This window comes from Tricharina praecox (assembly GCF_024521635.1).
Source record: "Tricharina praecox strain CBS 144465 chromosome Unknown BZA05scaffold_1, whole genome shotgun sequence".
NCBI lineage: Eukaryota > Fungi > Ascomycota > Pezizomycetes > Pezizales > Pyronemataceae > Tricharina > Tricharina praecox.
Window position 1 is genome coordinate 688,442 of NW_026250403.1, and position 11,039 is coordinate 699,480.

The 11,039-nt window shown below is 54.7% G+C and overlaps 5 protein-coding genes across 5 annotated transcripts; 3 read left to right on the plus strand and 2 right to left on the minus strand.

Moving 5' to 3' along the window:
* Positions 1-621: 621 nt before the first annotated feature.
* BZA05DRAFT_330137 (cyclin-like protein) lies at positions 622-1,818 on the plus strand (the record flags this gene model as incomplete). The annotated part of the gene is made up of 3 exons (XM_051480517.1): positions 622-876; positions 961-1,448; positions 1,509-1,818. The coding sequence occupies 3 exons, from the start codon at positions 622-624 to the stop codon at positions 1,816-1,818; spliced, it is 1,053 nt and encodes a 350-aa protein (XP_051344126.1).
* An 858-nt stretch (positions 1,819-2,676) lies between these two features.
* Positions 2,677-4,100, minus strand: BZA05DRAFT_469822 (hemolysin-III channel protein-like protein Izh2; the record flags this gene model as incomplete). Its single annotated transcript, XM_051487868.1, has 6 exons — positions 3,838-4,100; positions 3,722-3,782; positions 3,648-3,660; positions 3,563-3,592; positions 3,435-3,496; positions 2,677-3,389 (listed from the first exon to the last, which is right to left on the minus strand). Exons 1-6 carry the CDS (start codon positions 3,901-3,903, stop codon positions 2,677-2,679), a joined length of 945 nt encoding a protein of 314 aa, XP_051344127.1. The 5' UTR covers positions 3,904-4,100.
* A 529-nt stretch (positions 4,101-4,629) lies between these two features.
* BZA05DRAFT_381516 (uncharacterized protein) lies at positions 4,630-6,007 on the plus strand. The gene has a single exon (XM_051482023.1). It carries the CDS (start codon positions 4,905-4,907, stop codon positions 5,541-5,543), a length of 639 nt encoding a protein of 212 aa, XP_051344128.1. The 5' UTR covers positions 4,630-4,904; the 3' UTR covers positions 5,544-6,007.
* BZA05DRAFT_381519 (translation machinery associated TMA7) lies at positions 6,008-7,179 on the minus strand. The gene is made up of 4 exons (XM_051482024.1): positions 6,904-7,179; positions 6,683-6,772; positions 6,528-6,580; positions 6,008-6,420 (listed from the first exon to the last, which is right to left on the minus strand). The coding sequence occupies exons 1-4, from the start codon at positions 6,917-6,919 to the stop codon at positions 6,385-6,387; spliced, it is 195 nt and encodes a 64-aa protein (XP_051344129.1). The 5' UTR covers positions 6,920-7,179; the 3' UTR covers positions 6,008-6,384.
* Positions 7,180-8,010: 831 nt separating this feature from the next.
* BZA05DRAFT_6377 (uncharacterized protein) lies at positions 8,011-8,514 on the plus strand. The gene has a single exon (XM_051488519.1). It carries the CDS (start codon positions 8,108-8,110, stop codon positions 8,420-8,422), a length of 315 nt encoding a protein of 104 aa, XP_051344130.1. The 5' UTR covers positions 8,011-8,107; the 3' UTR covers positions 8,423-8,514.
* Positions 8,515-11,039: the final 2,525 nt, after the last annotated feature.

Sequence of the window (11,039 nt, forward strand, 5' to 3'; positions counted from 1 at the left end):
ATTCACTGACGGACTTGAATCATGTGACCGTGTACTGTTTCAGCCACAAATCCGCCACAGCTGTGCCCTGAGCCACATATTCTCCGCCTACCGCCGGTCCGCTGCACGAAAAGCGGCATTCCCCTGTGTATCGGGCTTTGAATCGCTAATCGTTGCCAGTGGTGAAGCCACCCCCAAAACCCTGTTCACCCTACCAAAACACTTTCGACCTAGACGTCGCGCAATCACACCTCTAACACCTCCACCTCCACCACTACCACCACCACCACAACAAAAAATTCAACAGGACTCATCTATTCTCCTCCTACGCATCGACACCTTCGCCCTAGGATCTAAGTAACGTTGCCACCATCGATTCCGACGCACTCTACTACCAGCCTTCCTCCCTCACCTCAGGCGAGGCGGAACACGCGGGTCTAGAGTAACCTAACACCATCCGACTACCCGCCCCTACGTCACAAAAACCCGTGTATGCCGGCCACCGACCTCCTCCCCTCTTCCGCCAGTGTCTCTACGACCTCCTCGACCCCCTCCTCGACCACGTTATCGTCATCACTTCCGGCAAAACCCCGATTAGGGATCTCGCAGCTACCGACACCGCCTCCAGCGCGCGGCGACAAGATGGGCGATGAGGTAACGCCTTCGGTGACCGAGTGGGAATCGCAATGGCTCTTCGCGGAGGAGGAGCTCCTGCAGACTCCGTCGGTGCTGGACGGAATCTCTCCCGAGTCGGAACGCGAAATGCGATCAAAGGGCTGCAACTTCATCACGCAGCTCGGAATTCAGTTGAAGCTTCCACAGCTTACTCTGGCGACGGCGTCAACGTATCTACACCGCTTCTATATGCAGAACTCGTTGAAAAAACATCACTATTATGTACGTTCCTTAGTGGTTTGTTGGAGTGTGGGGTGCAGATTCTCCCCGGGAAAGGAGAGCATAGGCTGATTACCGGATCCGCAGGAGACGGCGGCAACTTCGCTATTTCTCGCGACAAAGGTTGAAGAGAACATGCGCAAATTCGGCGAGATCGTGGCGGCATGCGTGCGCGCTGCACAAAAGAACCTCAAGATGGAGGTACACCGCGACGACAAAGAATTCTGGCGCTGGAAAGACTGCATCCTCAGCAAGGAGGAGTACCTTTTAGAATCGATCTGCTTTGACGTCACGGTCGAGGTTCCCTACAATCATCTTCTCGACTACACCCACCTGCTCGGCGTGCAGACACGGCAGCTAATACGGACCGCGTGGACGTTCCTTAACGATGCAACGTTGACAATGCTGTGCATCCTATATCCGCCCAAGACTATTGCTGCAGCAGCCCTCTACTGCGCGGCGAAGCACTGCAATGTCGAGTTCCCGGACCAGGATGACAAGCCGTGGTGGGAGATCATTGGCGTCAAGATCAAAGATATCAAGAAGTGCTGCAACTACATGGCATTGGTTTATGAGTATGCTAATTCCAATGGTCTTTCCTTCTTCCATTCCTCGATTGCTCACGAGCAAAGCAGAAATAATCCTCTCAGGGGCGATGACCGGCCCAAGTACGTCACGACCCCTGAGGGCGGTCCAGAAACGACAAAGACAAGACAGAGAGCCTACGGCACTGCATCGCCTCTGCCGGAGAAGCGCTCGCGGGACCCCTCCGGCGACGCCCCGGACTCCGAGAGCGATCGCAAACGACCCCGAGTGGAAGAGGTGCGGAACGGCGGAGATCCTCCATCCGCTAGTCGGCCGAAAGAGGAGCCTGCCGCTGCCACCACCGAGAACCAGCCGGCCAATGACAACCCCGATCTTGAGGAGGGGGAGGTGGATGACTGAGGTCGTCCTATCAAGTCCAACGAGTGGGCAGCTTTTCTTACTGGGATGTGTACATTGGAGGAGGACGAGTGTACGGGGCGTTCCTTGACTTGTATCATCAACTTTCCTTCCTTCTCCAGTTGTCTTCTTCTTTCATCAGTTGTTTCCGTCCCTCAGTTGTTTTCTTCAATTTCCGCCTTCTTTCATCTACCCCCCTGTTTTTTTGTCGCGCCCGAACCCACCAGGAGAGAGCTTCTCACACAAGTGGCGAGCCTTTGTTCCTTTCTTCTTTTCTTTCTGTTTCCACTAGACTGTTTTCCTCACCAAGGGTGCTTTTTCTATCTATTTTACCATAGGGGCGGACTGCGTTTTGGGTGCTTTTTACCGGACGGCGTTTTTTCCTTTGCATATTTCTTATCACCAAATCCATTTTTCCTTTTTGCCTGTTTGGACACATTTGCTTCTTCATTTTGAGGCTGAGCCTGGCCGCCGATCGCGTTCGGCGATCGAGTCGATGGCCACATGTGGATGGGCTGGTTGGATGGTTGGATGGTTGGATGCACGCGATCAGACTTCCTCAAGGCGTGATTTTGTATATATCGCGAGGAGTAGAAAGAGAAGGTGAGCGATGAAATTGCGTGCATCTCCTTTTGAAGGGATGGTCTGGTTGTTCTGTTTACTTTAGGGGGCGTAATGGCTGCTGCTATGGCTCCGGGTGGGGAGGCCGTGGGACCAATGGAATTTTCAACGAGTGAGAATGTGAATGGCTGTCATCGGTGATCACTCCGTTCCACTGTGAAATCGGCTCAATATGAACAAAAGAAACGCCTCTCGACGCTCGATTCTACGACCTGTCTACTCTATTCTAACATGTCTATCCTAACACTTCCCTACGTCCATCCCATGCAAGAAATCAAAGGCCACCACCAGCCCCTTCAGATGCGCCACCGCAGCCGCGACCACAAAACAGTGAAAAACCTGATGGCTCGCGCCCACGAGATCAAACCGTCCCGGCGCCCACCTCTCGGGCACCCTGGCCGCATAGATCCCGGCGCCGAGGATATACATGGCGCCCTCGGTGAGCACCCAGCGCAAGCCGATCCTCGCATCCAGTGCCATGAAACCACCATACAGCTGCATTCCGTGCACCACGGGGATCACGCCGGAGACGCCGAGGAGCACGAACATCCCCGCGCGGAAGGGGCGGTAGGCGGGCGTGCGGAAGCGCGACATCAGTGTCACAGCCGTGCACGCCGCGCCCAGGAGCAGCATCATAATCGAGTAGCCACGCCCGAGGGACGGGTGGCATTGGTGGAAGCCGTAGTGCACCGTTGGGAGGTAGCTGCCCACTATGAGGATTATTATGCCGAGGTAGTCGAGTTGGTTCCCGAACTTGGCGATGCGGTGAGAGTGGTTGGAGATGGTGTGGTAGGTTGCAGACAGCCCCAGGCAGGTGACGGCTGATAGCAGGAAGACGCTGGATGCGGTGATGTCGGATGATGTGGCGGTTGGATAGCGGTGCAGGAGCTGCGGGATCTGCGGGAGGAGAGCGAGGAAGAGAGCGGCACCGAGGAGGTGGGTGTAGATATTTACTGGTTGGCGTTAGTATTGTACCAAGAGTAGGAGGAGAGACGTACTGGATTCGTTGTGGAAATAGAATAGAGATCTGAAACATTTCATGAAGGATTCTGTAGCTGGTCTGGATTGGTTTTTTCAGCAATCCCTCTTCTTCTTTCCTCCTTCGTCCGGAGGGAGTAACTATTACCGATATCCGGAGAGAATGAAATGGTTATCACTTTTGCTCTCGTCAACATCATTTCCATGCACCTGTAGCATCTGATATCACTAACCGTTGCCATTGCTCTACAAACCATTATCAGCCACAGTCCGGCGTGGATACCTATCGGACTCGGGGGTGACATACGTAAATCATCCCACATGCAGGTGAGGGCACGCTCGAATTTCTTTTCGACTCTATGGATCGCCTGAGAGAGAGGGTCAGCACTCCGGTATGTTCCGTGGGGAAGAGACGATGCTCACATCAACAGCCTTCTTTCCCGCCGATGGATTTGGCTCCGGCTGTGGTTTCCTCTGTCTGGTCGCCATCTTTCTTTTTTCTTTTCTTCTCTGTATCTTCCTGAAGAATGTGTTGTGTACTTAGGTAGATCCAGACGAAAAGTCTCAAAAAACCCTGGCCTTATACACGCACACGTACGAGATCTATCTGGCCTGTGGTGAACGTTGGGACCGCGGTAAATCCCAGCAATCCTTGTCCATGGGGAGATCTTCTCAAAGTGTTGAGGTCGGTCGGAATAAGCGCGGTCCTCCTCCCGGCCCGATGCGCGTATATATACTCTAGCTATCCAGGGTGCACGTGAAACGAAACGCCCAGCTTGTGTCACGACCATCACATCCTCCCCACTTCCCCACCGTCTACATACGATCACGAAGAATGGGCGACAACCAGCAACGCGGGCGAGGGAAGGGGAGCGGTGTGCGGCAGAGCAGCTTCAACTGGCGGTCCGATAGGAGTTCTACTTCCGACGCGAAGAAGCTCGAACGGCTCGAACGGTTTGGGTCCGAGGGGGGCGGGAATGTGCTGAGGACTTCGAGCTGGAGGAGGCAGGACAAGGGACAGGAGCCCAGTCACATCGAAGATGTGGCTGACTTTGGGTTCGTGAGCAAGGGTATTCTACTGCTCTACTCATTGAGGGGGACTACGATGGGTGCTAATGGGCTGGGAGGACAGGTGATGAAAGGTCCGTTGTTGTCGTCGCTTCGTTCGCCGACAGCTTCTTTGCTGCCGCCACTTACTGACTGAAGCAAAGACTGAAGGACCATCGCAATCAGGAGCTGTATTTTCCCCTGCAGTCGCCATTGCTCCCACTACTTCTGCTGACAATGGGGCTAGATACCACAAGCACATTACGAGAAAGTACCTCGAATTCTGCGGGACGAGCGGCAGCTCCGACCAGCTCGAGAGCGATTTTGCCGCCCTTGCGATCACCCCACTGAACAACCCACGGTCGACGGCGCGGCCGCCCGGCAGCAAGAACACCGTCTACAACGACACGCGCAATGCCGAGCTCTCCTCGATCCTGCTCGGGATGCGCAAGCTCCGCGAGGGTATCACGGCTGCGCGCCGCACCGACAAATTCGCCGTCGAGGTGTTCAAGCAGCACATCCGCGCGGCGATCCTGGTGCAGCAGATCGACAACTACCACGCGGCACTGCTCTACCTGCTCTACAACCTGCACACAGCAAATCCCCTACCGAACCTCGACGTGCAGGAGTTTGCATCGTACCACATGCTCCACCTCGCCGCACACCTCGAGGAATACGGCGCCGCGCTCGCCGTCAAGAATGAGTTCCGTGTCGTCGACAGACGGGCGCTGCAAGCTGTGCATGCCATCATCCACGGCAACTATTGGTCGTACCGCGCGGCCAGGAATAGAGTCGATCAGTACATGGGGAGACTGATCGACTACGCCGAGGACCGCATGCGCAAGCTCATGCTGAAATCTATCGGCGCAACGTACTTTACCGTCGATCTCCCGTATCTCGAGGTGGTTAGTGGGCTGCCGTGGAAGCGATTGAGGGAGGAGTATGGGGTGGGTTGGGAGCTTAATGGTGCTACCAAGACGGTGACGGTGAGGAGGCCAAAGATGAAGTCCAGCCCCGCACCGGTCGAACAGGTGGTGGTCGAGACCAAGCCCTTCGGTTGGCATGACGAGAGGATGGAGTGACGATGGGGATTAAAGGGTAGACGTGTTGTTGTTGCTTGCTTGCTGATGTCGCTGCTTCCGGGGGAACATCTCATTTTCATCGCGTGTTGTGGGGGTTTCTTTCATTACTTAGGGGGAGCATTGTCACGCGCCGGAATTTGTACTCTGCCGTACTTTACTATCAGTCTCTTGATAGACTGTATTCATTGCGTGTCAAGCAAGGTGTTCGTCCGTCACTGTGAACGGAAGGGAGAAAAAAAGGCCGCAACACGCCGGCCAGTCCGTCAAAACATATTCGTCGTCAACTGCGGTAGAGTGCTCGTCCAATGGAATGGAGCACGGTGTCTCCACTCTCCCCTCTCCTCCCCCTCTCCCCCCGTCGGCCTCGCCTCCAAACAATCAAAAAATGGCGCAGATTTTGAACACGTCCGTCATCCGGCCCCGCAGTGACGATACCGGATGCCGATAAAGAAAGAAAAGAAAAGAGCCACAGAAACGGTTTTGATTAAGTCCAGCCCCTCTCTCTGTTATTTCCCCCTCGCAGTAGAGTGTGTAGTGTAGTATGCACAACACACACACACAGCAGTTCGAAAAGAAAAAAGAAAAGAAAAGAAAAACGTCGGTAAAGCAAAAAGATAACACCCCGCTCGCAACGAAGGAGAGGTAATCGCTTGTTTGGTATTCGCCAGTTTCGCACCTTGATCTCCACTTCTCTCTCTCCTCTCTAACAAGAACATGCAGCAGCAAAAAGGGTTGAGTGTATGTATGGACCTTTTTCATCCCATGCGCGAAAAAATTCTAATTCGACCCGCCGCCGCTCGCTCGCTCAAAGCATTCGGCTCGCGCCCGAGGATTAGCTGGCCTATTTCTTGCCCGACTTCTTGATTCCGCCACCGCCCTGTTCATCCAATCGTCAACGCCGAGCGCGAGGGAGAGAGGGGCAAGTGAGGGGAAGAGGTAAGTCGGGGGGTAAGTCGGAGGGGAGGGGGGAGGGGGGTAAATTACGAGAGGACCCTTCTTGGTAGCCTGTTCAGCGAGAGCCTTGCGCTCAGCAGCCTCTGCGTAGCGAAAAAAAAACAACCTCGCCATTAGCCTCCAGTCTCAAATCTTCGGACGAACGAACGACCACAAAGTGGAAGTTCAGCGAATGGTTATTATACCCTTCTTCTGCTTCTCCTTAAACTCCTTGTCCTCGTCGTCGAGCTCCTTCTTGTCCTTCTTGGGAGCCTTGAGGGGCTTGGCCTTTCCACCTGTATCATTTATCACCCCGCAGTGTTCGAGTCAGCCGACGCTTCTTCATCCTCTTCCTCCCGCCCCTCCTCCGCGCTCCTTCGCGCGCGCGCGGACGGACGGCGGTGGCGGACTGCGGACTCGGACTTGCCTTGACGTCCAGACATATTTGCTGGCTAAGTTTATCTGCGAGGGATGTGGTGGCGGTTCGTTCGTGCGTTCGTGCGTTCGCGGTGCGTTCGTTGGTTCGTTGGTTCGTGCGTGTGCGTCGTGGGGGGTTTGGGGGGGGAGGGATGGGATGGGATGGATGGGATAGTTATGTAGGTCGTCCGTTCGCTCGTTGGGTGGAAATCTTTTGTTCGGTCGGCCCGGACGGTGAGTGGCGTGGGGTAGGGTTGGTGGCTCGCGCTCGCGCGAAATGGTGGCGGCCGCGCTATAGGGCTGACAGATACCTGGGCGGGAGGGGGTCTGCGCTTGCTTCATGGAGTTTGTATACCGTACCGTGCCGATGGATGCACAGAATCGCACTCGCAACCCGTCATTCGCCACCCGTCACCCGTCTTGGTGGAATCGAGTTTACTACAAGGTAGGTATCCGTTGCATGTGTTATTACGATGCCGTGTATCGTGTATCGTGTATCGAGACTACTGGAGATGGGGAGACGATAGAGTTGGGTATGTGGGTATATACTTGGAGATGTCGTGGCCGCCACAGTGGGACGCTCGGATATGGTATGTATGTGCAGTATTATAGATTGTTTCGTTTCCAACTGAACGCTCTGCAGTCAATCGACTATCGCGCAAACAAAAAAAAGGTTGGCTACCTAAGCACCTACCTACTTCATTGATATCCATATCTCGCACCGAAAGCATCCCCCGGGCCCGATAGAGTGGCGTATAGTTAATGCTCGAGAGTCGAGAGCAGCGTCCCGGATCCAGCCTACTGTACGCCAGTAGTTAATCGAAACAATCTTCGACAACGTGTTTCTGTTTTGGCCAATGGAAAGTGCTCTCCTCTACTCTAGTGTAGGTCCATATAACTCCATCGTCAAAGTCGACATCCAATGGTAGACGACGGAACGGCAGTAGGGCTATGATACATGTGCTATATATCGATACTATACGGTAACTAGTAGCATCATCATCCACGGCGGCCACTAACCACTATATCGCCCGCCCGCGGGAACTTGGTAGACACCTGGAAGATTGAAGATTGATTGCGGATAAATATCGATATCGATATCGATCTTCCATCTGATCCAGTGCCGGGCCGTTATCTGTAGAGAGTACGGTAGTGTCGCCTTATCGGAGGTACATACGATTGACACATGGGACGGACACTAGGTAGAGCGGGGCATGTATCTAGTATTTACCGTGCCGGTTGGGTGGGTCGGTCGGTCGCTATGTTTAGAGTGGGTAGTCAGGAGCTGTGAAGTGCAAAGTCGGCATCCGGCCTGGCCGAACTGCGAATCGTCGGAGTCGCATGGATGTGCCCGAGCAGCCCCCGAGAGGGCTCTGCGCTGGCAACCCGTCCTACCACCTACAAAGTTCCAACTTCAAACCCTTACTCTAGCGGACGCCGGATTTAGACATCGCCGGATGCGAGATTTGCTCCAGACTCCAGAGTCCAGGACTCTCCGGCCGCGGCCACGTAAACATGTGGAACGATAGTGGTGTAAGTGGCAACTTCCGTCCCTGCGGATGGATCCGTTCGTCTCTCGAGTCTCCCGCGATGAGTATCCGAAAGCCCTTGCGGAAGGTTCTCGCCGAAGGAACTTGGCCGAAATAACTATGTAGGTAAGTAGTCAAGTACTTACCTCCTATGTACACAGGTACATGTATGTACCCACGCATCCTAAACTTCGCCGTTGACCACGCATCGTGAATCGTGATGATGCCCGTGATCGTGTCCGTGATCGTGGGTCAGCCGCATTGCGACGATCCTCCTGGTGGATCTCGCTTCTTTGCTTCCAGAAGAAAGACGGGCTGATCCACGATATCGTGGCTTCCGGATCCTCAGCTGGGTACCGGTACCATGCACAGGTGGATACTCAGGTACCGTACGCACCGGCGCATCTCCATCTCGGTAATACTTCGAGAACATCGAATCCGCCGTGGCAACGTGTACTTTCACGTACGGCCGTTCCTGAATTCTACATTATGGATCAAAAGCCTCGGTGGACTTGCTACTTTCGGATGAACAGTGGGCCCCGACGATGTCATCAGTCATCAGTCACGCCCGACGCCCGACGCCCGTTTCCTGATTGCTGAGTTTTCCGTCCTGGCGTGCTGGTGTACGGCGCAAGTGCAGATACCGTATGTCCTTACATGTGAAGCGTTGGGAATGGACTCTGGAGACCGTTCCTTCCAATGAGCATTGGGCCAATGTCATTGGCCGCTCCTGGGTAGTTAGTTAGTGGCTTGTTGGCGGTGGAGTAAGGTACATATCATACCTCATCATACCGATCGATGCTCCCCTCTCTCCCCCCATCCGGCGAGAGACATGTGGTATGGTAGGTTCATACTGCCTGTCGATACCGATGAGTATCATTCGGCTCCAACGATGTCGAGTTTGGCGCTTGCGCTGCGCGCTTGAACATTGCCAGGTGGCTAACATGGAGACGACTACAGACCTGGCCGGGTGGGCCCCCCACGCCGACGCAGACGACGCCGGCACTCAGTCGAACTCGTTCCCCACGCTTCAACGCTCGGCGTATGGATGTCTGTGGGTACATACATGCTCTACTCGCGAGTCGCCAGGCCGATAAGTCGCATACCTAGGCGAGAGCTATCACAGCACCTACTTCGGTATCGTGTACATATCTAGCGTCCATCGTACTGCCAGCCCACAGCCAGAACTTTGCGGCAAATCACACCCGTGTTGATCTCAGTTCTGCCCAATTGGTTCACTGGACAGCACTCGGGGCCCGGCCACAGTAGCGTACCTACCACCATCACACTGCAGCAGCCGGCGGGCTTCCGCGCCCATTGGCCGAACCGGGGTGGAGGGGGCGAGGGGGGGGGCGGCCATCTGAATTGCGGGATTCCAACCGACGTACATAGAGTACCGCACCGCACCGTACACGTCGGGTGCTCTGTGTGCTCTGTGTGCGCCCACAATGATGCGCGCGCAGCAGCAGCAGCATGGAGTAATGGGTTCGAACTTCGAAGCAGCCAGCGTGCATGTGATGGGGCTACAGTAGAATAGAGTACTGTACGTAGGTGGAGTAGAGTAGAGTACATACCGTACCCAAGTGGCATATGTATGGAGAGCAGAGCAGAGTATCAACACTCGAGAGTATCTTCATAGCTGGCAACGCGGCGTGGCGGCCCTGCTTCAACTTGATCGATATTACCCCGCTCTTGCAGCGCACACCGAGTGTGTACTCAGATACATACAGACCGTACAGACCGCACATGAGGTATGTACCTGCTGCTGCAAGCTGCGCATGACTGGCTGCCGTTGCGAGCACACACACACACGTACTCACGCACGCACTCTCACACCACATACACCACAAATGTAAACCATCCCACATAAACCACAACCATCCTACGAAAGAAAGAAAAGGCCAAAAAGAAAAAGAAAGCAAAAAAACAGAAAACTCCCGGCTCGCACTGGCCAGGACTCAGCCCATGCATCCGCCGCCGGATGGGGCTACTACACTCGTTACATGCCGTGAACGGAAGAAAAGCCAAGCCCCCAATGCCCGCAGTCCACCAATTATCACCGTGCAGATCGGATATACGGCGCACACACACACAGGCGGGCTTCGGAGGACCGTACTACGGTTCGAATCGTGGTTTGCATGCCTTGAACCTTCACGATACATACTCTAGGTAGGTACCTACTTCGTTGGCGAAGAGTACGGCGCAGCAGCAGATGATGATGAGCTCTACATACATACGCACATACACAGGAGAAAGGTCCTCCGAGATCGGATCTCAAACCCAACGCAACCCAGGTCTGCTGGTGTCTCAAACGGCACGGCGTGGCGTGGCGTGGCGTGGAGGTTCTTTTTTCTTCTTTTCTTTCTTTTCTTGCTCGATCTTGAGATCGGTGGACACTGGACATTGGAAAGACATGGCCATGGCCCATCCACTTAGGTAAGTATGTGGGATGGCGTTGGTCGGTATATATAAAAAGCTCCTGGCCGCTTGTCCAGTGGCCGCCTGTCCGCCCGTCCGCATGTCCGCCCGTCCGCCGGCCGTCGGCAGATATATCCCCGCCTCGCCGTCCTTCCAGACCAAGATGGAAGGAGTGGGTGTGGGATTGGGGTGAGAACAA

Bases quoted from the DNA above. Each gene is read 5' to 3' on its own strand.
- BZA05DRAFT_381516 (XM_051482023.1), top strand. From the start codon at position 4,905: ATGCGCAAGCTCCGCGAGGGTATCACGGCTGCGCGCCGCACCGACAAA.
- BZA05DRAFT_381519 (XM_051482024.1), bottom strand. The intron at 6,581-6,682 runs GTATAATAACCA...TTCGCTACGCAG, and splicing joins TAAGGAGAAGCAGAAGAAGG to AGGCTGCTGAGCGCAAGGCT. The intron at 6,421-6,527 runs GTAATTTACCCC...TTGGATGAACAG, and splicing joins CTACCAAGAAGGGTCCTCTC to GGCGGTGGCGGAATCAAGAA.
- BZA05DRAFT_6377 (XM_051488519.1), top strand. From the start codon at position 8,108: ATGTATCTAGTATTTACCGTGCCGGTTGGGTGGGTCGGTCGGTCGCTA.